The sequence below is a fragment of the Engraulis encrasicolus genome, chromosome 13, assembly GCF_034702125.1.
Source record: "Engraulis encrasicolus isolate BLACKSEA-1 chromosome 13, IST_EnEncr_1.0, whole genome shotgun sequence".
NCBI lineage: Eukaryota > Metazoa > Chordata > Actinopteri > Clupeiformes > Engraulidae > Engraulis > Engraulis encrasicolus.
The window spans coordinates 2,806,197-2,833,857 of NC_085869.1; the positions used below are offsets into that span (position 1 = coordinate 2,806,197).

At 45.8% G+C, this 27,661-nt stretch overlaps 1 protein-coding gene across 1 annotated transcript; it reads left to right on the forward strand.

Moving 5' to 3' along the window:
- atp1a1b (ATPase Na+/K+ transporting subunit alpha 1b) lies at positions 1-27,153 on the forward strand. Its single transcript, XM_063212982.1, has 23 exons — positions 1-150; positions 2,327-2,419; positions 2,937-2,996; positions 3,546-3,749; positions 4,393-4,506; positions 5,595-5,729; positions 6,543-6,660; positions 8,889-9,157; positions 9,313-9,420; positions 9,734-9,934; positions 12,230-12,364; positions 13,194-13,389; positions 15,158-15,333; positions 16,280-16,416; positions 17,681-17,831; positions 19,529-19,697; positions 22,316-22,470; positions 22,897-23,020; positions 24,337-24,482; positions 24,677-24,807; positions 25,866-25,967; positions 26,889-26,980; positions 27,108-27,153. Exons 1-23 carry the CDS (start codon positions 145-147, stop codon positions 27,134-27,136), a joined length of 3,051 nt encoding a protein of 1,016 aa, XP_063069052.1. The 5' UTR covers positions 1-144; the 3' UTR covers positions 27,137-27,153.
- Positions 27,154-27,661: the final 508 nt, after the last annotated feature.

Consider the following 27,661-nt stretch of genomic DNA (forward strand, 5'->3'; position numbering starts at 1 on the left):
AGCAGCTTTTAAAAGTGCGCTGCAACAACATCAGTGCAGCAGGAGCTTGGTGGGACTGTCACCCCACGGAGGTGACCAGGGCAGCCAGACGGACACAAAAGTTGGATTTTGTGGAAGTACTCGTGACCCAACCGCGTTGTGAAGATGGGGGTAAGTACCATTGGCTAAACAACTAGATGCGCACATTTGTTTTTCCTAAATGCGCAACGTTTCGCAACTTTTTGATTGGAAAAAAAGTTGCCATGACAGCGTCATAATCGTATAATCATCGGAGAGCGTGTTTAAATCCATTTAAATATAGCTTTAATAAGATTTTAGACTACTAAATTAAATTGTTCACGACGGAAAATGCAAAAACGATGACATTCGTAGGATACTTGAGTGTGTGCGGGCATTGTCGACAGTGAAAAGAAGGCGCGTCTCACCTGTGTCGCTGGCAGCTGCAGCACTGCATCAGAGAGACTGGATGATCTCTGACTGCATGCTAATGTGTTCTATTTATTTTACTTGATTGAGTGATTGATTCAATATGGGGAAAAAAGCGTGAGTTTGAAACAAATGTAGCCGATTTTTGGGTTATGCTTTGCAATGTATGAGGCATCTGGCTGTTCTGTTCTTTTTTTCTTTTTAAACACAGCTTATTTAGGCTAATAGTTTCTAATCACTGTAGTCCAGGCTATTTGTGTTTTTGGATATATTGCTTTAGATGTAGTCACCCTATGTATGTATAATATTGCCCCACCACCTCCTGACGGATGCTCAGTTTTCAGGTGGGAAATGCTCAGGTGTTGTGGTCTTATTGTGGTTGAATGGATCCCAGCAGATTAGAGATTATATTTTAGTTTCTATGCCCTTCAACCCACACAGGTGGAACCAATTGTTTGTGGAATGTATGACAAAGCTTCAGAAGACAGGTTATCCATCACTGTCAGGTTTTTCTATTAGCCTAAACAAATTCCATCACCAATCTGAAGTCTGCTTTTTATCCTATAGTCCACATGGAAATGCAAGGAATGCTGGTGGATATAGGCACTGTGCCCCATACCACTATAGTTGTATAATGGTGCGACAGGGCCCAGACCCCTACTGTGCCCTGTGGGTGTGAGTGAGTGCTGCTATTATTGCAGACCCCTACTCGGTATTTGGGGTAATCTTGAGGAATGTGTGGCTGTAGTGAAGTCGAGTGGAATTGCCCCACCGGGACTCGAACCCGTGCCATCTGGGGTGCCAAACTGGGGCTCTAACCACAACACCAAGCCAACCACCAGCCAGGCTCATTGGCATGACACTCAGAGCACACATACAACCCTAGTGATGGCCACTCCATCACACTAACTTCCCCTTGGGAAAACAGAGCCGTGCTCGGGAAGCAGTGTGCTTCACACACTCTTCGTGTCCCTTGCATACCTCTCACCGTACTTCTCCCCATCCAGGATGCCCCACAGCACACACACACACACACACGCACGCACGCAAGCATGCACGCACAGACACACGTGTGCACGCACGGACACGCACACGCACACGCACACGCACACACAAACACACACACACACACACACACACACACACACACACACACACACACACACACACACACACACACACACACACACACACACACACACACACACACCTGCTCCTTGTGTCACAGTTGTGCGCACATGTATTATTTTCAAATTAGAGATACAATTTCCCTCAACCTGATAGAGGAATAGCTGTACTGTCCCCCAAACCTGACACAGCCTAGTTTCGGACATGGACTCAGACTTTAGTGCTAAAGCCTAGCGTCTGAGTTAGTTCAGTGTAGCTTTGAACTTGGGAATTAGAACTTGGAACTACTTGGAATCTGGAACTTGGCCTAGCCTAGCTGCTAGCCATTCATCACCGTAGTAAAAGAGCCTTAAAGATAAGGAAGAGGAGGCTTTGCTGTTTACCGTCTCTGTGATGGATGCACATTGAAACAGCCCCCTTTTGGCAGCATTTCAGAGGTCATTACCATACTCCTTAACAACCAGAGAGGCCTTTCTCTTTACACAGGGCTATGGTGCTATTGTTTTGGGGTGTTTTCTCCCAGCCCATTTTCCCATGCATCTCTTTAGCATGCTGCACATGTAATGTTGTGAAAATCCAAAGTAGCCTATTATGGTAAATCAAGGAAGCTAACTCGTTCTAAAGAAACATATTCTACTTATATTATTTGCCCAGAAAATAATGTGTATGGGAAGGCTTTAAAATCTCCTTTTACTGAGAATAATGACATTAAAATGTTTTGTTTTTTTAAATTGTTTCTATTCTATTTCTATTTCATGTCATTTCCGATCAGTCCACTGAGCAGTATGAGACGGGGGAGGAGAAGAAGAAAAAGAAAAAGAATAAGGAGAAGGATATGGATGAGCTGAAAAGGGAAGTTGATATGGTGAGTCAAAACCTGTGTAAATTTAGATTGTGTTTTAATCATCAGGAACGATTAGAGCTGGGGGTTGGGACCCTTAGGCGGGGGGGTCCTCGCTAAAAAAAAGGAACCATTCAGTGGTTCCCAACCTTTTTCTTAAGGGACCTATGTTTTTACTATTGTAAGCTTTGGTGACCCAACCACACGAGCGCTTGCACGAGACGGAGTCACAAGATGCCCTCTGTTTCCTGGGAAAATTAATTTTGGTTATTTTATTCCTCAATTCCTCTTTGGTCAAATATAGAAAACATGTTTAATGTAGCACTTACAATTTGCTGCTTCTATGCATTTATTAGTTAAATGCTTTGTCATTTATTCAACATGGGCTATATATATTTCAAACGAAACCCCTTAAAATCAAGAGGGCTCCGCGACCCCCTGTGGATCTTTGGCGACCCATAAGTTGGGTCCCGACCCATAGGTTGGGAACCACTGGATTAGAGCATCATCACTTAATTCTTCTTCTCTTCACTGTGTCCAGGACGACCACAAGCTGACCCTGGATGAACTCAGTAACAAGTATGGCACTGACCTAATCAAGGTGAGCTCTCCTCTCCTCTCCTCTCCTCTCCTTTCCTTTCATTTCCTTTCCTTTCCTTTCCTTTCCTTTCCTTTCCTTTCCTTTCCTCTCTTCCGGTCTCCTCTCCTCTCCTCTCCTCTCCTCTCCTCTCCTCTCCTCTCCTTTCATTTCCTTTCCTTTCCTTTCCTTTCCTTCCCTTTCCTTTCCTTTCCTTTCCTCTCTTCCGGTCTCCTCTCCTCTCCTATCCTCTTCTCTCCTCTCCTCCTGTCTCCTCTCCTCTCCTCTCCTCTGGTCTCCTCTCCTCTCCTCTCCTCTGGTCTCCTCTCCTCTCCTCTCCTCTCCTCTCCTCTCCTCTCCTCTCCTCTCCTCTCCTCTCCTCTTCTCCTCTGATCCATTCTCCTCTCCTCTCCTCTCTTCTCTTCTCCTCTCCTCTCCTCTCCTCTCCTCTCCTCTCCTCTTCCTGACCCATGATGGCCCAAATGTGCGGACTCCTCTCTCTTCCTCTCTCTCTCTCTCTCTCTCTCTCTCTGTAACCCTCTCTCTCTCTCTCTCCCTCCCTCTCTCCCCCAGGGCCTGACCGGTGCCCGTGCTGCGGAGATCCTGGCCCGTGACGGCCCCAACGCGCTGACCCCCCCGCCCACCATCCCGGAGTGGGTGAAGTTCTGTAAGCAGATGTTCGGGGGCTTCTCCATGCTGCTCTGGACTGGAGCCATGCTCTGCTTCGTGGCGTACGGAGTGCAGGCCGCCATGGAGGACGAACCGGCCAATGACAATGTGAGTATACGTATGTGGGTACTAGTGTGTGTGTGTGTGTGTGTGTGTGTGTGTGTGTGTGTGTGTGTGTGTGTGTGTGTGTGTGTGTGTGTGTGTGTGTGTGTGTGTGTGTCTGTTTTGGCCTATGGAGTGCTCGCCACCACGTAGGACGAACCAGCCAATGACAATGAGTGTGGTTACTAGTGTGTGTGTACATGTGTGTACTTGTGTGTGTGTGTGTGCGTGGGTTTGGGTTGTTGTGTGTACGTATGTGTGTAAAATGTGTCCTGTAAAATATATAATGTGTCCTGTGTTTTGCCGCTGTATCTGGGTGTGGTGTTGTCTGTCGTGGTCATCACCTGTGTCCTGTGTGTGTGTGTTTACAGCTGTATCTGGGTGTGGTGTTGTCATCACCTGTGTCCTGTGTGTGTGTGTTTACAGCTGTATCTGGGTGTGGTGTTGTCATCACCTGTGTCCTGTGTGTGTGTTTACAGCTGGGTGTGGTGTTGCCTGTCGTGGTCATCACCTGTGTCCTGTGTGTGTTTGCAGCTGTACCTGGGTGTGGTGTTGTCCGTGGTGGTGGTCATCACCTGTGTCCTGTGTGTGTTTGCAGCTGTACCTGGGTGTGGTGTTGTCATCACCTGTGTCCTGTGTGTGTTTGCAGCTGTACCTGGGTGTGGTGTTGTCCGTGGTGGTGGTCATCACCGGCTGCTTCTCCTACTACCAGGAGGCCAAGAGCTCCAAGATCATGGACTCCTTCAAGAACCTCGTCCCTCAGGTCAGTTTAGTTCAGTTCAGTTATGGTTTATTTGAGTAGGGATCAATTGAACTCAGTGGTGTAACGCGCTCAACTCAAACAAAGTAAACAACTGGGTGCTCATTCCTCAAAAATATATGAAATAAATAAAGAGCAGGATAGCACTCCAAGTTTTGCAGTTTATTGCCCGTCAGACGTTTCAGGGGCTAACCTTCTTCAGTGTCGGGCAAAGAAAAAAAAAAAAAAAGACACTGAAGAAGGTTAACCCCGAAACGTCTGACGGGCAATAAACCACAACACTTGGAGTGCTGTCCTGCTCTTCATTTTATTTGAGTAGGGACAAATACACATCATGCAGCCTAACAGATAAGCATCATAGCATTTGTAGCCATAGGCTAATTTCCAATGCCCGTCCCTAGCACAACCCCTAGCCAGGCTACGCTCTCCTAGTGACGCAACACCTTCAGGGTTACCCTGATTATCATCGACTTTCAAATCTCTTCGAGACTTGACCATAACAATTAACGTTTCCCAAATGGCATGGTTGACCCACCTCCCTAGGTTTGCTACTGGTTGACTGGGCTCCGACAAAAGTGGGTGGGTGGAGTTCCAGTTTTTTCGGGAGATCAGAATCAATATTTGCATTGCTCTTGGCCTGACTAGAAGCAATGTCGGCTTCAGCATTGCTTCTAGTCAGGTCAGGAGCAAAACAAATTTTCTTTCGCTCCAAAGAAATCAGGAACTCCACCCACTTTGTCAGGAAGCAATCAACTTTGAGCAGCTCTAATGGCCCTGGGTAGGGGCGTGTTCGAGGTAGTGACGTGGTTTAATCAGAGATTTCTATTGAGACTAAGAAAGTGTTTGGTTTAAACTTCACAGCCTTTTCTGCCCTCAACCAGTAGCAAACCGAGGGAGGCAGGTTAACCGTCATGTGTGTGTGTGTGTGTGTGTGTGTGTGTGTGTGTGTGTGTGTGTGTGTGTGTGTGTGTGTGTGTGTGTGTGCTCATGTGTATGCATGTGTTTGCGTATGTGTGTGTGTGTGTGTGTGTGTGTGTGTGTGTGTGTGTGTGTGTGTGTGTGTGTGTGTGTGTGTGTGTGTGTGTAAACAGCAAGCCCTGGTGATGCGTGACGGTGAGAAGCAGCAGATCAACGCTGAGACGGTGGTGGTGGGAGACCTAGTGGAGGTGAAGGGAGGAGACCGCATCCCCGCCGACATACGCATCATCGCAGCTACGGGAGCAAAGGTACCGTACACACACACACACACACACACACACACACACACACACACACACACACACACACACACACACACACACACACACACACACACACACACACACACACCGCATCCCCGCCGACATACGCATCATCGCTGCCACCGGAGCAAAGGTATGGCACACACACACACACACACACACACACACACACACACACACACACACACACACACACACACACACAGATACAGTACATACACAGATACAGTCCACGCACACATCGGCATAAGGTACTGTATGGTACGCACACATAGCTCTACACACAGATCCATACATACAAATGCACTCACACACAGGCAAGTACACATAAACACACACACATGCATGCACACACAAACACACACATAATATTCAGTACAGTACAGGGCACATTTTCACAATGTCAATATCTTGCATGGGCTTAATTTTAGATGTGAATGGTGGAGACATGTCCATACCTCTTTTGAGACAAACCCAACTTGTCCCCACCACTTTTTTTTTACAAATGTAATGCAAAAACAGCATACCCGACAATGTGCCTTTGTTATGTCCCCACCACTTTTCAAGCCAAGCCAAGCCAACACCTTTGACATCTTAAAGTAACGTCCCTGTGCACAACCACTGTCCAGGTGCTGGTGGTGTGCAGTAAGAGTAATCCAAGTAAATGAACGATGAATCACTGCACAGAGTGAACCTGATGAAGCAACAGCGAAACGCGTTGTTCGCCAAATAAACTACCAGCAAAGATACCAGTGTGCGGCGATTCATCCTTCATTTACCTTTGACATCTTGTTTCAGGTGGACAACTCCTCGCTGACGGGAGAGTCGGAGCCCCAGACCAGGTCCCCGGACTTCTCCAACGACAACCCCCTGGAGACCAGGAACATCGCCTTCTTCTCCACCAACTGTGTTGAAGGTAGGGCTGCACAATTCATCGAAAATAATCCAAAATCATGATAAAATCGTGAAATCGAAGTCGTGATTTCAATCGTGATTTAATCGTGGCAATAGTGACCAACCTTTGAGAGCGTCCTTGAAGCCAGAACATACTGACAGGCTGGTGTTTCTGGCCAGAAATCTGTCCACCTAAGTTTCATGCTATTGCCTTTACATAATTATTACAATTCATTTTATTTAGCTCATCCCGTATGTAATTATTTCTTGGTTATATTTCATCTTGTTATAATTTTCAAAAAAATCTGCAAAAAATCAATAATCGTGATTAATAATCGTGATTACAATTTTGACCAAAATAATCGTGATTATGATTTTTTCCATAATCGTGCAGCCCTAGTAGAAGGTATTGCCATGCTGTCACCAGACCTGCTCACTACCCAGGTAGCAAAGTTTATCTGGCCCATTGTTGGCCAGATCCTTTTTTCGCGAGTGATAACAGTCGGTCCGATTCTGGCTTTGTCCGCGGCCCAATAATGGTCCTATTACCGTAGGCCGACAGTGTCGGCTCAGTGTTGGCTCAGTTACTGCATGAGACTGACAGTTATTTTCAGTGTCGGCAGAGTGTTGGCTCAGTTACTGCAAGAAGTGACAGTTATTTTCAGTGTTCTATGAAGTGTTGGCTGAGTCACGGTAACCAGTGTTCCAGCCGAGCCGACTCTCAGCCGACAGTGCCGACATTCTGCCAAGATCAGGCCGACTGTTCTTAACGGTTTTTGCTACCTGGGTAGTGAGATAAGGTCTGGAGACCTGCCCACTGTAAATCCCGTAGGCGGTGTGTGGTTGACGACGACCGTTTATCGGGTGTTAAGAATGTGTATCATTTGGCATACGTGTAGCCATAGCCAATCGTATCAGTTGTATCTATCAAAATAAACTGAAGTCATCGCCTTTCCAATACATTACATTACATCACATTACATTGCATTTGGGCAGACTCTTTCTAACCAAAGCGACTAACAATCGCAGACATAATCACATCACTATACAAAGATAGTGGAATTTTCACAGGAAATATACAGAACAACAAGAGCAGATGCTAAGTAGGGTCAAAGAAGATGGATGTAACAAGAAGCGACACTCAATACAACGCCCCATTGCAACACTTTGCCCCATGATTTTCGGCCGCGGCCGCCATTCTGGAATGAATATTGGACAAATTACATTGGAATGCATTGGGAATGTGTACAGGATTTCTACATAATGCGGTAAAACTACATCGATATAACTATCGAAAATTCTTCAGTTATGAATGCTTATCCCCTTAAGACGCGGCTTTATATATTTGTTGTTACCAGTGTGGTAATGACCAAGTTGTGGTGCATTACTAAAGGGCCTATGTTGTGTCATGGTATTGTAGTGCTATGGTAGTTACATTTCAATGACTATTACAGCGTGCCACTGGAGGTACGGCGCGCATTAAGGGGCTACACTATCTCATGTGTTTTTTCAGCACAATCAGTGCAGAACTTAATTGTCTATAAGCCTAACGTTGCCAAAGTAGCTTGCCATATTGTGCTAACTTTAGCATTAGATCCACGGTCTTTCCTATGGCCAAAGAACGTTGCTATGGCTACTGGTCATAACAAAGTGGCGTACGTGACTACCTGTTCATTCCAGAATGGCGGATTTGACTCAAAACTGACTCAAACCGTCCCATAAAAGACCTGAGTGTCGCTTCTTGTTAGTTGTTAGAGATGTATATTCTTTGGTAGGGTTAGTGTTTTTTGTTTTTTGTTTAAGTACACATACACATCATGGGTACACATAAGTACATGCATGCATACACATCACGCCATAGAGCAGGGGTGGGCAATTATTTCGGCCCAAGGGCCGCATTGGGTTTAGAAAGTTGACCAAAGGGCCAGATGTCGTAGGCAACTTGCCCGTGCCAATAATAAGAAATGGTGTACGCCAACATAATTACACCATTGTCAATTATGCAATTCCTGCTAATTGTATCTAGTTGTAGACTTTAGTAATCTAATCTTCGGTTTCCAAGACCCTTGTTTTAGGTAGCCAATTTAAGAATGAGTGACCATATGAATCTGCATTTTTTTCTCGGAAAGGCTCTGAGGGCCGCATGAAATGGCTGAGCGGGCCGCATGTGGCCCCCGGGCCTGATTTTGCCCACGTCTGCCATAGAGGCTCACACAATTTTACGTTTCTTCCACTGTCCTTCCCCTCTAGGTACCGCCCGTGGTATCGTGATCAGCACGGGCGACCGTACGGTGATGGGTCGCATCGCCACGCTGACCTCTGGTCTAGAGGTCGGCCGCACGCCCATCTCCATCGAGATCGAGCACTTCATCCACATCATCACGGGCGTGGCCGTCTTCCTGGGAGTCTCCTTCTTTGTCCTCTCCCTCGTGCTCGGCTACTCGCTCCTGGAGGCCGTCGTCTTCCTTATCGGCATCATCGTCGCCAACGTGCCCGAGGGACTGCTCGCCACCGTGACCGTGAGTTAGCCGCCGTGTGTGTGTGTGTGTATGTGTGTGTCCATCTAGTTATGCTTGATCCTGACAACCAATTGCATAGCCCTGAACATCTGCCCAATGATCTGTGTGTATCTATGTGTGTGGATGCGTGTGTGCGTGCGTGTGTACATGTCTAGGTGTGCCTGACCCTGACTGCTAAGCGCATGGCCAAGAAGAACTGTCTGGTGAAGAACCTGGAGGCCGTGGAGACACTGGGTTCCACCTCCACCATCTGCTCCGACAAGGCAAGCATACGCTCCAACATCACAACACTACATGTACCTGTACATGTGCAGTCAATTATGTGCTGTAGTAGGATATGTGCAATATCCTATCTCTATCTCTATCCTACTCCTATTCATTTCTTGTTTGCACTTGTGCTGTATATATTTCTTTTTCTCCTTTATATACTTTTTCTTTGTCCTTTTTCTTAATCTGTGTTGTAAATAAATAGCGAATTACATGTTTCACTGATAAAGCAAATTGTGTCCATCTTTGCTTCATGTAGGCCCTGTATTCTAATTTACTCTATGTTGTTCCTTTCCGCTCTGTCTACAGACCGGCACGCTGACCCAGAATCGCATGACGGTGGCCCACATGTGGTTCGACAACCAGATCCACGAGGCGGACACCACGGAGAACCAGAGCGGTGCCACCTTCGACCGCAGCTCCGCCACCTGGAATGCCCTCGCCCGCGTCGCCGGCCTCTGCAACCGCGCCGTCTTCCTCGCCGAGCAGACCAACGTGCCCATCCTCAAGGTCAGATAACCAATAGAGAGACACCAACGTTCCCGTTCTCAAGGTCAGTTAACCAATAGAGAAACACCAACGTGCCCATCCTCAAGGTCAGATAACCAATAGAGACACACCAACGTTCCCGTTCTCAAGGTCAGTTAACCAATAGAGAAACACCAACATGCCCATCCTCAAGGTCAGATAACCAATAGAGACACACCAACGTGCCCGTTCTCAAGGTCAGACAACCAATAGAGAAACACCAACGTGCCCATTCTCAAGGTCACTTAACCAATAGAGACACACCAACGTGCCCGTTCTCAAGGTCAGACAACCAATAGAGAAACACCAAAGTGCCCATCCTCAAGGTCAGATAACCAATAGAGAAATACCAACGTGCCCGTTCTCAAGGTCAGACAACCAATAGAGAAACACCAACGTGCCCATTCTCAAGGTCACTTAACCAATAGAGAAACACCAACGTGCCCAACCTGAAGGTTAGATGAATATCAGGCCCATACGTAGCACCTAACATCTGTTTTGACTAAGAAAACCCTGGATGACTGCGAGTCTTCACAGATACACTGGTAACCTCAGCCCTGGCTGGTATATGGCCTTATATCCTTCATGTCTAAACATACCATGAAGACATATTGTCTGTAGTAATGCAGCCGTGGCGAAGGTGCATTCCGTAGCCGCTCCCTGGAGCAGTCTACAGGATATGAGGGGCATTTTTTGTAAATGTTTGAAGTTATTACAAATTAGTCGTTCTTATGGGGGTGTTGTGGGGCAATGCTTTAACATACCCATGCAATATTGTATACGGGCACAGTGGCCTATGGGAACCCAAGTATGAGTCCCACCATAGCTGGATGGGCCATAAGGCAGATAGGGCATTTGCCCCGTGGACTGTTGATGATTTGGGCCTGGTCTTGCCCTCAATATAGCGTTATCAGTACCCATGTTGCCACAGCAGACTCTCTCAATGCCTGGTGAATCTAGCCTGGGAACTCCCATACTGCCTTTATTTCTACACAATCGTTTCGATCATGGTCCCTGTGTCATAATGGCCAAGCATTCCGACCTTTACAGTTTCTCTGCCCAATCAGAGAGCAGGGCAGTGTGTCATAATAGCCAAGTATTCTGCCCCCTACGGAATTTACAATAGGCAACTCCCCAGACCTAATCTCACTTGTGATTAGTCTGGGTGATAACCAGGCAACCCTCAATGTAGTGTTATCAGGACCCATGTCGCCACAGCAGACCTCTTCGAGTCAGATTCAAATGTTGCCACAGGCTTCATTGTCTCTCTCAATGCCTGGTGAATCTAGCCTGGGAACTCCCATACTGCCTTTAGTTCTACACAATCGTTTCGATCTGAAAGACAGTCTGGCGAGGATGACTCATAACGGCCAAGATCATGGTCCCTGTGTCATAATTGTGATTAGGTCTGGTGTTAACCAGGCAATGGCGAATCCATGTCTTGGCTGAAAATGCCCGGCCTGATTTTTTCCTCGCAGTCCTGCCCCGAGTCAAGCGGCCTGAGTCAAGCCTGGGTCACGTTGCACTCCCACCCCAGCTATCTCTCCACCTCATTTCCTATCTGCGTCTTAACTGCCCTGTCCCAATAAAGGCTAAAATGTACAAAAAAAAACAAAGAAAAGAAAACAGAAGTAGTCACTTTTTTTTCGGTGTCTGGCAGATGATAAATGGTTGCTGGTTGTCAGCCAAACAGGAAATGCCAAACTCTCTGCAAAAAAATTATGTATGTATGTATGTATGTATGTATAGGTTACATGTGTATGTTTCCCTCACATTGTGTCCGTCTGGTGACTACGCTTTTATATACAAACACTTTCTGCATTTTCTGCTATAGCGCTGTCTCGTTTACCCTCTCCCTTTGTTATTGTCAATATACAAATTGAGTCCCTGAGAAGATAGAGCTACGTGTATGTCTAGAAATTTGCTGTAATAGTTGTAAACTACTGACAGTTGTTTTCCACAGTGTTCCGGTATAGAACACACAGGATGTACCCATGTGCCATGTACCCACAATGCATGAACATGAAAATAATAAGCATCACAACAACCACATTCTCATCACAATGTGTGTATTTGTGTGTGTGTGTGTGTGTGTGTGTGTGTGTGTGTGTGTGTGTGTGTGTGTGTGTGTGTGTGTGTGTGTGTGTGTGCGTGCGTGCGTGCGTGCGTGCGTGCGTGCGTGCGTGCGTGTGTGTGTGTGTGTGTGTGTGCGTGTGCGTGCGTGCATGCGTGCGTGCGCGTGCATGCGCGTGTGTGTGTTGTCTATTTGCCACCTAGAGGGACGTGGCAGGTGATGCGTCCGAGTCCGCGCTGCTGAAGTGCATTGAGCTGTGCTGCGGCTCCGTCAAGGAGATGAGGGAGAAGCACCCCAAGGTCGCAGAGATCCCCTTCAACTCCACCAACAAATATCAGGTACAGTGAAGACACATAGCCCACTATACCAAATATCAGGTATAGTGAAGACACATAATATAGGCCTACCAAATATCAGGTACAGTGCAGACACATGCTATCCCAAATACCAGGTACAGACACATAGTATACCAAATATCAGGTACAGTGAAGACACGTAATATAGGCCTACCAAATACCAGGTAGAGTGAAGACACATAATATAGGCCTACCAAATACCAGGTACAGTGAAGACACATACCTACTATACCAAGTACCAGGTACAGTGACCACACATACATATTATGCCAAATACCAGGTACAGTGAGGACACATACTATACCAAATATCAGGTACAGACACATACTATACCAACTACCAGGTACAGTGAAGAGTCTTCCCTGTACTACACTTCACTTCACAGAAGACACATGCTATACCAAATGCCAAGTACAGTGAAGACACATAGGTCTACTATACCAAATACCATACAGTGAGGACACATACTATACCAAATAGCAGGTGAAGACACATGCTATACCAAATAATAGAAATGCACTCAGAGAGTGCAGACCTCTGCCAAGGAAGCTGTTTGATAGAACACTTGACTGTGTTACACCCTTCCCCCCCGCCCCCTCTACCAACTGTACCAACACTACCAACAAATACCTGCAAGCGAACATTACAATTCTTATGTCTCTCCGTCTTTGTCTCTGTCTCTGTCTCTGTCTCTGTCCCTCTCTCTCTCTCTCTCTCTCTCTCTCTCTCTCTCTCTCTCTCTCTCTCTCTCTCTCTCTCTCTCTTCCTCCTCCTCCTCCTCCCCCTTCTCTTCTTCCTGCTATCCCCACAGCTGTCCATCCACAAGAACCCCAACGCGGCGGCGGAGACCACTCACCTGCTGGTGATGAAGGGGGCGCCGGAGCGCATCCTGGACCGCTGCTCCAGCATCCTCATTGGGGGCAAGGACCTCCCCCTGGACGAGGAGCTCAAGGACGCCTTCCAGAACGCATACCTGGAGCTGGGCGGCCTGGGGGAGAGAGTGCTGGGTACTAGGGACACACACACGCACACGCACACACATACACACACACACACACACACACATAGGCGAGAGCACACACACACACACACACACACACACACACACACACACACACACACACACACACACACACACACACACACACACACACACACACACACACACAGCACAGGCAAGCATGTACACACACACACACACACACACACATAGGCGAGAGCACACACACACACACACACACACACACACACACACACACACACAGCACACACAGCACACACACACACACACACACACACACACACACACACACACAGCACACACACACACACACACACACCACGCACACACACACACACACACACACACACACACACACACACACACAGCACAGGCAAGCACATACACACACACACACACACACACACACACACACAGAGAGAGAGAGCACAGACAAGCACACACACACACACACACGCACACACACACACACACACACACACACACACACACACACACACACACACACACACACACACACACACACACACACAGCACACACACACACACACACACACACACACACACACACACACACGCACATAGACACACACACACACACACATACACACACACACACACATATAGGCGCACACACACACACACAGTACACACACACAACACACACACACACACACACACACACACACACACACACACACACACACACACACACACACACACACACACACACACACACACACACAGCACAGGCAAGCACACACTCACACACACACACACACACACACACACACACACACACACACAGCACATGCAAGCACACACACACACACACACACACACACACAGAACACATGCAAGCACACACACACACACACACACACACACACACACACACACACACACACACACACACACACACACACACACACACACACACACACACACACACACATACAGAGCACAGACAAGCACACACACACACACACACACACACACACACACACACACACACACACACACACACACACACACACACACACACACACACACAGCACAGGCAAGCACACACACACACACACACACACACACACACACACACACACACACACACACACACACACACACACACACACACACACACACACACACACACAGTCATGGGCAGTCATGGGTGAGCGGTTAGGGCGTCAGACTTGCATCCCAGAGGTTGCCGGTTCGACTCCCGACCCACCAGGTTGGTGGGGGGAGTAATCAACCAGTGCTCTCCCCCATCCTCCTCCATGACTGAGGTACCCTGAGCATGGTACCATCCCACCGCACTGCTCCCCATGGGGCGCCACTGAGGGCTGCCCCCTTGCACGGGTGAGGCATAAATGCAATTTCGTTGTGTGCAGTGTGCAGTGTTCACTTGTGTGCTGTGTCACAATGACAATGGGAGTTGGAGTTTCCCAATGGGCTTTCACTTTCACACACACACAGAGCACATGCAAGCACACACACACACACAAAACACATGCAAGCACACACACATGCAGAGCACAGACAAGCACACACACACACACACACACACAGGAGAGAGTGCACACACACACACATAGGCGAGAGCACACACACACACACACAGAGCACAGGCAAGCACACACCCACCCACACACATAAACACACACACACAAAATAGATACACACACCCATGTGCACGTCTGTCCTAGTTCTATACCCCCCTTATCCTGACTGTACTCTTCTCTCCACAGGCTTCTGCCACTACAACATGCCCGATGACCAGTTCCCTGCGGGCTTCCAGTTCGACGCGGAGGACCTCAACTTCCCCACAGACAACCTCTGCTTCGTCGGCCTCATGTCCATGATTGACCCTCCTCGTGCCGCCGTGCCCGACGCCGTGGGCAAGTGCAGGAGCGCTGGCATCAAGGTATGAAACTCGCGCACACACACATGCCTCGTCTAGAGCGACACACTTTGGCACATTTAGAGCCCATAACAGCCCCTGGCTAACCATTAACTGTTGGTAATGTAACTGAAGCGACCAAAGTCGTTCCATTTCATTATTTTCTGTTGGACTACCCTGAGCACTGCTCTGCAAAAGTTCGATTCCATTGTTTTCAATAGAACCCAGCACACTGGCGCCGATGTCCACGGACATTCGTGGATGTCGGATAGCAATTAGAGACGAGTTCTATTTTGTCGGCGCCGCCCATTGACTATCAATGCTATGTCTGTGTGAAATTGGGGTTGGGGGTCCGAATTGTGTCGGAAGCAATAGTGCGCCGCAGTGCTGTCGGAACCAATGTGCGGCCGGCCTAACTGAATGTGACAAAGGCTATGTTTGTAAACTGCCAATACACACGCTCGAACAAGACAGAAATCTGAGCTCTGATCTTGAAACCGTTCACATACCGAGCTCTTGTTCATTTATCAAGAGTAGAATGCTCGATTTTTTTTCAAACCATATGCAGTATTCTCTTTTCAGAGCATCAGGTTTTTTAACAGTTTCTTCCCAGCAACAGTGAGGCTGATGGCAAAAAAGAACATTTGACCCACTTTTTCTTATTCTTTCGATCTTTGATTTTTATCACTTTTTAACGTATTTTGTCTTTTCCCTATTTTTTCTATTTAATTCTATTTATTTATTGACTCAGAGGGCCTGCACAAGAGTTCCTATGTGCTTGGACTAGTTTATGCACAAATGACAAATAAAGTACTTTGAACTTTTGAACTTTGATTTTCTCAGTCATTCTAGAACTTAAATACCCTATAAAGTATTTGTGACATCATAACAAGAGCCTGAAATCACATTTCTAAAGTTCTAACCACCTTCATGTACTGTTTGTGACCTCACACACCTCTTGTCCAATCAGGTGATCATGGTGACTGGTGACCACCCAATCACGGCGAAGGCCATAGCCAAAGGGGTGGGCATCATCTCAGAGGGGAATGAGACAGTGGAGGACATCGCAGCTCGCCTCAACATCCCAGTCGACGAGGTTAACCCCAGGTACAGTACCGTCATATCGCAAAGCAGTGAACATAGAGTAGAGTAGAGTAGACTAGAGTAGAGTAGTGTAGAGTAGAGTAACATTTATTGATCCCGAAGGAAATGTAGGTGTCTAGTAGCATACATACAAACAAAATAGATTATTTCACATTAAACATTCAGATATAAAAAGTCTCATTGCAATAGTTACTGATTGTTGGAGGAGGGATGAAGATGACATAAAGATGAATGTCCGCACACTGCTCCCATGTTGCTTTTTTAATTTTCAAGTGAAGAGCGATTAGCTCGGAAGCGTTCACTTGAAAGTAAAAAAGCAACACGGTAGCAGTGTGCGGACATTCATCTTTATGTTCATAGTTTTGACTTTTTTGTCTTGCACCTGCATCTTGTATGGGCGCACCACCACTTTACATGTTTGCAAAGCAGGCCACTCAGTTGAGGAGGAAAATTTTGCACATGCATCCATGGTCAAGATTCAAGTCTTTTTTTTCTGTGAAAGGTCCGCACACTTGAAATCCTTTTTCCTTTGTTTTGTTTTATTGAATGGAGGAAGAGTGTCTCAAACATTCGAAACGTTATATGGCCATGGAATATAACAAAGAAAGCTGTGCTCTCTCTCTCGCTGTCCCTCTGTGTCAGGGATGCCACAGCATGTACTGTAGGTAAACCAGTGGTGTAGTCTACTTTTATATGGTGGGTATACTGTGTATTTGAGCATTTTTGAAGTGGTATTGTATATATTTGTGCTATTCAAAACAATGGATCAATCAATATTAAGTGGGTATACTGAAATCCCTGAAATTTAGAAGTGGGTATATTCCGTAGACTACACCACTGAGGTAAACCAAGCTGTGTGCTCTTTATTTCCTAATAGGGATGCCAAGGCGTGTATATGTAAACCAAGCTGTGTAGATATCCAAGCTGTGTTGATAACCAAGCTGTGTAGATATCCAAGCTGTGTTGATAACCAAGCTGTGTTGATAACCAAGCTGTGTTGATAACCAAGCTGTGTGCTCTTCCTGTCCCCATAGGGATGCCAAGGCGTGTATATGTAAACCAAGCTGTGTAGATAACCAAGCTGTGTGTTCTCTCTGTCCCCATAGGGATGCCAAGGCGTGTATATGTAAACCAAGCTGTGTAGATAACCGAGCTGTGTGCTCTCTCTGTCCTAATAGGGATGCCAAAGCATGTATATGTAAACCAAGCTGTGTAGATAACCAAGCTGTGTAGATAACCAAGCTGTGTGTTCTCTCTGTCCCCATAGGGATGCCAAGGCGTGTGTGGTGCACGGCGGAGACCTGAAGGACATGGATATTGACATCCTGGACGACATCCTGAGGAACCACACCGAGATCGTCTTCGCCAGGACCTCGCCCCAGCAGAAACTCATCATCGTGGAGGGATGCCAACGCCAGGTCAGCCATCATAGAATAGAAATTAGAATAGAATAGAATCGAATAGAATCGAATTGAATAAAATAGAATTGATTATTATGGATGAAATAAAATTAGATTAGATTAGTTTAGATTATTTTAGATACGATTAGATTAGATTAGATTAGGTATAAAGTAGGGATGTTAACTGGTAACTGTTTAACCGATAGTCGACCGGATCAAGGTTAACCGGCAAAAAAATTCTGCCACCGGTTAACTGGTTATTATAATAAAAATAATAATAATAATAATAATAATAATAATAATGATAATAATAATAATTTACTCCCAAAAAGCCCCCAAAAACAATAATTTTGAGGTTTTGGTACGATAATTCAGCATTTTTCATCTGGCAACACTGGCTGGACATGACAGGTCCTGTCTGCGCTGCAAAAAAAAAGGCTTATGTGAGAAATAAAATTTTAAAAATTCAGTGCTGTGCATATCAGGCACGCAAACGTTGTATCATTTAAGATCACCGGTTAACCGGTTAACCACCGGTTAATGAGTCTCAGTAGCCGGTTAAGAGTTTTTTACATTTTCGCCATCCCTAGTATAAAGTTAGAATAGGAACTCATCATCGTGGAGGGATGCACACGACAGGTGAGCCATAAGGATTAATACTAGAATAGAATAGCATAGATTAGCAGAGAATGTAATATAATATAATATAATATAATAGAATAGAATTGAATTGAATTGAATTGAATTGAATAGGAACCCATCGTCATGGAGGGCTGCCAATCAGCACCTTGTGGCTACTCTCTATGTGACAAGGGTTCATAGAATAGAATAGAATAGAATAGAATAGAATAGAATAGAATAGAATAGAATAGAATGGAATATAATAGAATAGATTAGAATAGAATAGAATAGAAAGCTATGCAGTAGTAGAGTCCAGTAGTAGAGTCCTTCTAGTAAGATATGGTTGGGTATGATAGGGAGATTATATTGGTCAATGGGTCAAAAGCCCATCAATGTCTTATTTGACTGTTTTAATAGCATTATGCAAAATCCTAGCAAGTTGCTTGTGCACAATTTTTTTTAATGGCTGTCCCGTCATTCTGGATGTTCTACCCAGCATCAAATTTCTTCTCTAAACTCTGTGTCGTCATTCTGGATGTTCAACCCAGCATCATATTTCTTCTCTAAACTCTGTGTCGTCATTCTGGATGTTCAACCCTGCATTATTGTTCTTCTTCTCTAAACTCTGTCCCGTCATTCTGGAAGTTCAACCCAGCATCATTGTTCTTCTTCTCTAAACTCTGTCCCGTCATTCTGGATGTTCTACCCAGCATCAAATTTCTTCTCTAAACTCTGTGTCGTCATTCTGGATGTTCAACCCAGCATCATATTTCTTCTCTAAACTCTGTGTCGTCATTCTGGATGTTCAACCCAGCATCATTGTTCTTCTTCTCTAAACTCTGTCCCGTCATTCTGGATGTTCTACCCAGCATCAAATTTCTTCTCTAAACTCTGTGTCGTCATTCTGGATGTTCAACCCAGCATCATATTTCTTCTCTAAACTCTGTGTCGTCATTCTGGATGTTCAACCCAGCATCATTGTTCTTCTTCTCTAAACTCTGTGTCGTCATTCTGGATGTTCAACCCAGCATCATTGTTCTTCTTCTCTAAACTCTGTGTTGCCGCTGCTGTGTGTTTTTCTGTGTGTGCTGCAGGGTGCCATCGTGGCCGTGACAGGTGACGGCGTGAACGACTCTCCCGCCCTGAAGAAGGCTGACATCGGTGTTGCCATGGGGATCTCTGGCTCCGACGTCTCCAAGCAGGCCGCCGATATGATCCTGCTGGACGACAACTTCGCCTCCATCGTGACCGGCGTGGAGGAGGGTGGGTGCCAGACTTTAGAACTATAAATAGGTGGGGTTGCAGGTATGACATCACGTTGGGGGAACTCCCCCAGGATTCTAAGGTTCTACATAGACTCCTATGAGCCTGCGGAATCCCCAACGTGATGTCATAATGGTACATTTTCTTAAAATGGTTAACCTGCAACCCCACCTTTAACACTGTTTATTATATGGTTGTGACGTCATAGGTCGAATGCTCCATTCATTTCAACGGGGCTCCCCAACGTTCGCACGTCTGTTATTTTTCGATAACGGACGGGTTGGTCTATAACAGACCGCTGTCAATGGCAACAAGACTTTTCACTGCTAAAGCGACTTTTCAACAAGACTGTAATCAGCTGCTGTGATAGACAACACCTGTTGTCCTGGCTACCTAGCTGTTAGCGGTGTTCCACAACGGCACTGTTTTGTTTTGCGCAGCAACAATCTTTTGACATTAAAAACTAGGCTATAATAGGCTAGACCTCACATTAAATAGGCCTAAAGAAATGTCCCCGCCATGTGTGAATCATTTAAGTATATCCATATAATAAGCGGGTTAACTTTCGGCGAGTCGGTCGCTTTGTGGAATAGCAGCACTTCAGAGAGAACAAGACCCCTCCGCTCCGCGTCGGGGTCTAAAGATTCTCTCTGTCGTGCTGCTATTCCACGGTAGCGACCTTCTCGCCGAACGTTAACCCTTACGTAAGATGGTGGCCAGAGTAGGTATTGCAACTACACTGTTCAGTGAAATGTTGCTGTCTACTGCCAATTTTTACATTTTCATGAATATTTATTAATTCATGAATTAATATTTACTAGTATGACCAAAGTACAAGTAAGTATTTCAGCTAAAATTGTCTATTTCTGTAAATTGAAAATGGCGCACCATGTAGGGCAGTGTTTCCCAACCAGGGGTACGTGTACCACTAGGGGTACGCGAGCACACCTCAGGGGGTATGCGGAAAAATGTAATAATAGCAAATATATTGAGTATAGTCACATTGGGATAGAGGAACAGAGCGTGTGTGAGGGCGAGGGGGTACACATCATATGACAAAATGGCTTAGGGGGTACGCAGGACAAAATAGGTTGGGAAGCACTGATGTAGAAGATCCCCAGTTTTTCCCAGTTATCATGAATTTGAATAGATTTCAATAGAATTGGATGGTGATGGTAAGTATTTACGTATGGAAAATGTAACATTAGTGAATGGGCAGCATGAATGTTGGAAATAAACTACTAAAAATATTACACAGTGCACCTTTAAGAAAAACAAATACCCACATTTACCTCAAAGTTTTTGGGAACTGGACTAAGGACGGAACTGAGAGAAAATGAAGTCTGTGACTCCAGGCTCCCTCTAATGTTTCATTCATGATGCTTCGGACGATCTACCCAGATGTCAAATAAAAGGGCAAATCATCCGAATGTCATGAAAAAAGTCATTAACAGGAGCCTGGTGTCGCAGATTTCATTTTTTGTTTCTTTTTTTGTTTGTTGGGGGGTACCAGACATTACACAACATCAACATTGTTGCAGGGACAAAAATACAAAATAACAACAACAGCAACAACATTGCAATAATTAAGCAACATTATGCATGTGCAGTAACTATGCCGCTGTTTGTAAAGATCACTTAAGATTAGATTAGATTAGCAATTAGATTAGATTAGATTAGATTAGATTAGATTACTTTATTGGTACCCAAGGGTAGATCAGACATATAGGACACACATAACATACAAGCAACCCACAATGAACTAGACAATACCAAAAGTGACCTAGTGCATCCTATCAAAGAGACATGGTGTCACATGAAGTGACAGGGGTACTAAATAAGAGTTGCGCTAATCAACACCGCAGCATAAACCTGTAGATTATATAACTCCGGGGTCAATTAGAGTTCACATTCCTTTTTCCCCACTCCACTCTGATTGCTGGGCAGACTTAGGCCTACTGTACAGTAGGCTACACTAATCCTTTACATCAGTGGTTCTTAACCTTTTTCTCTCAGCGCACCCCCTTACTTGTTCACAAGACTAGCCTCACACCCCCAACCCAACATGTATAACGTGTACAAGCCCTAAAAAAGGATTTTAGTAATGTATTACAATGATTTTTTTATTAATGAAAACCTTAATGACTTTAAATGGGGACCAAAACATGTTTCAATGTGGTTTACATTTGGCCTAATTATAATGTTTCCAAGCAAGATTTTGGTCACAACCTCAACACAACCAACATGCCGCGCACCCCCTGAAATGTCTGACGCACCCCCAGGGGGTGCCCGCACCCCAGGTTAAGAACCACTGCCTTACATTATTGTAAAAGTTAACTGTTTCTCCTTTTGCCGCCTGAGTTTCAGGCCAGACAGCATGAACGGAACCACATATTTACCTAGAAATGCACCCAGAGAGTGCAGACCTTCACCAATGAATCTGGTTGATAGATAATTTGGCTATTTCACACCGTAATTGTTTTCAGGTCTTTCTACCTTGTTTTGTGGAGTTATAAAATGGAACGGCGCGTTGCAAATGCTGACAAGTGATTGGCGTCATTTCATATTCCAATATACAACAAATTGCAATCTCTAATATGCTTCGTTTGGCACCATAGGCCGGCTGATCTTCGACAACCTTAAGAAGTCCATCGCCTACACACTGACCAGCAACATCCCGGAGATCACCCCCTTCCTCTTCTTCATTATCTGCAGCATCCCCCTGCCCCTCGGCACGGTCACCATCCTCTGCATCGACCTGGGTACCGACATGGTGAGACACACGCACGCGCACGCACGCACGCACGCACGCGCACACGCACACACACACACACACACACACACACACACACACACACACACACACACACACACACACACACACACACACACACACACACACACACACACACACACACACCCTGCCCCTAGGGACCGTTACTATCCTCTGTATCGATTTTCCAACATGGTGAGACACATGTCTGACATTCTAAATATTTTTCAGGGATCATTCGTTCATGAATTTACCCTTTGAGTACCATCACAAATGTAGAATTTTGCAAAAATGTTGAGTTCTCATGATGATGTCACAGGGACTTTGCTGGATTTTTAATAGTTCTATGGGAGCTGTAGAGTGTCCAAGTGAAATTCTAGAACTGGGAAAAAAACCTTACTCCTGTGGTATGATGTCTTCTTCCAGGTCCCCGCTATCTCGCTGGCCTATGAGGCAGCAGAGAGTGACATCATGAAGCGCCAGCCCAGGAACCCCAAGACAGACAAGCTGGTCAACGAGAGGCTCATCAGTATTGCCTACGGCCAGATCGGTAAGCACACGCCACCCAGCAGTTAGCAGTTAGCAATTAGTGGTCCAAGGCAAACTATAGGCATGGGGTGCTTAATTATGAATGATATTTGCCGGTATTTACCATGACGGGGCTCTGCAAAGGTCAGATCTGGTGGCACATTCCACAGGAAAACTAAAAAAAAGGTCAATAAATAGTCCTTAGGGGTCAGAGTGGTGGAGGTGCTTCTTGTGAACGCACTTCCACAGAAACACAGCAAAAATGTAGTAGTGTTAATATACAATAGTCTGTTTAACACCATATAAAGTGTATTTGGGCCCAGAATACTCTCTAAGCACTGAATTGACAATGCATACCCTCATGACGTTTCATGCTCTCTCATGGTCCATGTTCTCGATACTTGAGAATTCCCCACGATACAATGTGATTCGATTCGATTCGATTCGACTTTTTCCAATTATCTTTCCACTATTATTGTGTTATGGAGCTAGGGCATTGCACAGGAGCCTGCGATTCGATTCTTTTTGATACTTAAGAATGCCCCACGATATGATGCGATTCGATTAAATTGCCGGCCGATACCTCGATGCATCGATGCATTTCGATTTTATCTACACCCCTAATAAGGACCCTTATGGACCTCATCATAAGCCTCCCAACAGCCCTGGCAATGCCCCTTTTTTTAAACACAAAATAGACTAATGCCCCCCCCAATGGCAACTCAGCACTGACCCCTCTCTCAGCTGTCTCCTTCTCAACGGCCCCAGTTGAGAAACACTGTTTGTAGCGAAGGGGAGTAGAGTTGCCCAGCTGGGACTCGAACCCAGACGTAGTAAACTGGGGCTCTGACCGCTACACCAAAGAGCCAGGCTTGTTGGCATATTAGTCAGAACACACCCACAACCCTAGTGATAGTCACTCCATCACACTGCCTTCCCCTTTGGGAAACGCACCCGTGCACTTCACACACGCATGGTGTCCCTCACGCAACTGCCCATCATGCTTCTCCCATCCAGTGTGCCCCGTCATCAATGCTTCACCCATCACTGGGGTCCCTCACACCGGGGTCACCTCACATGGAATTACACACACAATGGGTACGCTTCCGATGGCCTCACTGTACCATCCCACTTCTGACACCATTTGTAGCGAAGGGGAGTAGAGTTGCCCAGCTGGGACTCGAACCCAGACCTTCTGGAGTAGTAAACTGGGGCTCTGACCGCTACACCAAAGAGCCAGGCTCATTGGCATGTTAGTCAGAACACACCCACAACCCTAGTGATGGACTCCATCACACTGTTGTCATGTGTTGTGTGTGTGTGTGTCTTGCTCCTCAGGCATGATCCAGGCCTTGGCGGGCTTCTTCACCTACTTCGTGATCCTGGCGGAGAACGGCTTCCTGCCGGGGAGGCTGCTGGGAATCAGAACGCACTGGGACAATAAGCACGTCAATGACCTGGAGGACAGCTACGGACAACAGTGGGTGAGTAGAGTCTCACTCCTCTCTCTCTCTCTCTCTCTCTCTCTCTCTCTCTCTCTCTCTCTCTCTCTCTCTCTCTCTCTCTGTCTCTCTCTCTCTCAGGTTTGAGACTGGATCAGTATGTGCAGTATGACCTCACGTTAAATTGCCTTGTGTGTTTCTTTGTCTTGCTGTTGTGTGTCGTCTCGTCCGTGCAGACGTACGAGCAGAGGAAGATCGTGGAGTTCACGTGCCACACGGCCTTCTTTGCCAGCATCGTGATCGTGCAGTGGGCCGACCTCATCGTCTGCAAGACCAGGAGGAACTCTGTCTTCCAGCAGGGCATGAGGTACAGTGCAGTCAGAGATTCTTTAAGTATATAGAGATATGCCAATGTAATAGGTTGCTATGGGCACCTAACGTGACCAAGTTCCGGTCTGCCTAAAGGGCCATGTCATAATACTCCTAGCATTGAATAGAACAGTCCTTAAGTCTGCCTAAAGGGCAATAGTAGAACCAGAACCAGAACCAGGTTCTACTATTGCAAGAACCCCCCCTTGCAATAGTAGAACCAGAGACGATCTAAATGCAGAATTAAAGTAGGCTATCTTAGGTAGAACCCAGAAACAGTGGGCCAATGGAATCTCTCTCTCTCTCTACTCTCTCTGGTGCAGTTACTACTGTATAATACACAATTAGAGTATTGCCCTGCCAAAGTTCGATCCCATTGTTTTCAATACAGCCCCGCACACTGGCATCGATGTCCAGCGGACATCCGTAGTTGTTGGTTGGCGATTAGGGAGGAGTTCTATTTGACTATTTCTATTTGACTAGTCAATACAAAGTAATGTATCATTGGTAGCACTACTACGTGTTTATGGTGAAGTCCACGATTTAAAGGACCAGTTCAGTCAATTTCAACATGCAGCTGTAATGCTCAAACTACCCTGGACTTGTCAGTACCTGAGTTTTTTTTTCTTCTTCTTCAGCCTTTTCCGAGATCCTGGTCTCTGTAATGGGGGCAGCGCTTTGTTTGCATTTCAAAAAAACATTTTTTTTTATTTCCAAAAACATCCAAAATGTTATAAAACATCAGCAGACAACTAGCAAACAGTGGTACCTTTTGGGGAAATATTTGGAGTAGGCCTATGTTCATTTGAAAAAAAAAGTAAACAAACGTTGCCCCCATTACAATTGCCCATATCTTGGAAAGGGCTGAGCCGAAAAATGTGGCATTACCGGGTACTGACAAGTCAAGGGTAGTGTGAGCAATACAACAGCATATTGAAATTGACTGAACTGATCCTTTAAGTGCTTAATGCAATCCAAACTTGCTTAGAAGTGCGTCTCAGCTCGTTTCAAGTGGATTATAATACTGTAATAACGATCTTGTTTGTTGTGTTTCAGAAATAAGATCCTGATCTTTGGGCTGTTTGAGGAGACGCTCCTGGCGGCCTTCCTCTCCTACACGCCAGGCATGGGAGTGGCCCTGCGCATGTACCCTCTCAAGTAAGACCACTACCACACAGCTGTGTAGTACTCATACTACATATTATACTGTGTGTGTGTGTGTGTGTGTGTGTGTGTGTGTGTGTGTGTGTGTGTGTGTGTGTGTGTGTGTGTGTGTGTGTGTGTGTGTGTGTGTGTGTGTGTGTGTGTGTGTGTGTGTGTGTGTGTGTGTGTGTGTGTGTCTGTGGCCCTGCGCATGTACCCTCTCAAGTAAGACCACTACCACACAGCTGTGTAATACTCATACTACATAGTACTTTGTGTGTGTGTGTGTGTGTGTGTGTGTGTGTGTGTGTGTGTGTGTGTGTGTGTGTGTGTGTGTGTGTGTGTGTGTGTGTGTGTGTGTGTGTGTGTGGTGTGCATTGGCACTGCCCCCACTATTCGATTCGATTACGATTCGGGAGGTAGCGATTCGATTCAATTCAATTCTATTCGATTAGATCCGATTCAATTCTACAATGCATTGCAATGCATTACATTTCTACTGAAAGCAAAGCAAATGTTTCATCAGTCCTGATGAGGCAATACAAGTAGTCAGATACTGAGCAACAATTTATTGGCAGTTTTCTGTATCAGTCTTGCAGTTTTCAATGCTTTGAAGTGCTTTTATTTAATTTAACATTCATTTGCTCCCGAAATATCCACAGAAGTAATTGAAACTTTAAAAAATGACTGCATCGATTATGGAACTTGACGCATTGAATTGGATTGCCCATGCCCCGCATTGCATTGCATCGCTGAATCGATTATTGTTGACACCACTTGTGTGTGTGTGTGTGTGTCTGTCTGTCTGTCTGTCTGTCTGTCTGTCTGTCTGTCTGTGTCTCTGTCTGTCTATCTGTTTGTGCTTGTGTGCGTGCATGCGTGCAAACTGTTTTTTTCTGTTTGTTCATCCTCTTTCCTCTTCTCCTGTGTGTCTAGGCTGGAGTGGTGGTTCTGTGCCATCCCCTATTCCCTCCTCATCTTCATCTATGATGAGCTCAGAAAGCTTTGCCTCAGACGATACCCAGGAGGTCAGTGCACTGCAATACCAACAATACCACAACATTCTAGAATTTTATAGAGTTCCTTTTCTGTTTCCATGGCAAAGTTTTGTGTGTGTGCAAATGTCAATAACATGTTCTCTCTCTCTTTTTGCAGGTTGGGTGGAGAGGGAGACATACTATTAAAGATTTGCTCATTCAACAGCAGCTGAGGTTGTGTTTGTGTTATTGCATGGTAGTAATACTACTCAAGACATCTAAACTTTTGTACTGTACATTTGGGCATTGTGTTTTTACATAGGAATGACTGGAGAAAATACATACAAACACAATTACTCTAATAACTACAGTATCTGGCACTTATGGCACACACACACACACACACACACACACACACACACACACACACACACACACACACACACACACACACACACACACACACACACACACACACACACACACACACACACACAGAGAGAGCACAGGGAAGCACGCACACACACACACACACACACGCACGCACGCACGCACGCACGCACGCACACACACACACACACACACACACACACACACACACACACACACACAGAGCACAGGGAAGCACACACACACACACACACACACACACACACACACACACACACACACACACACACACACACACACACACACACACACACACACACACACACACACACACACACACAC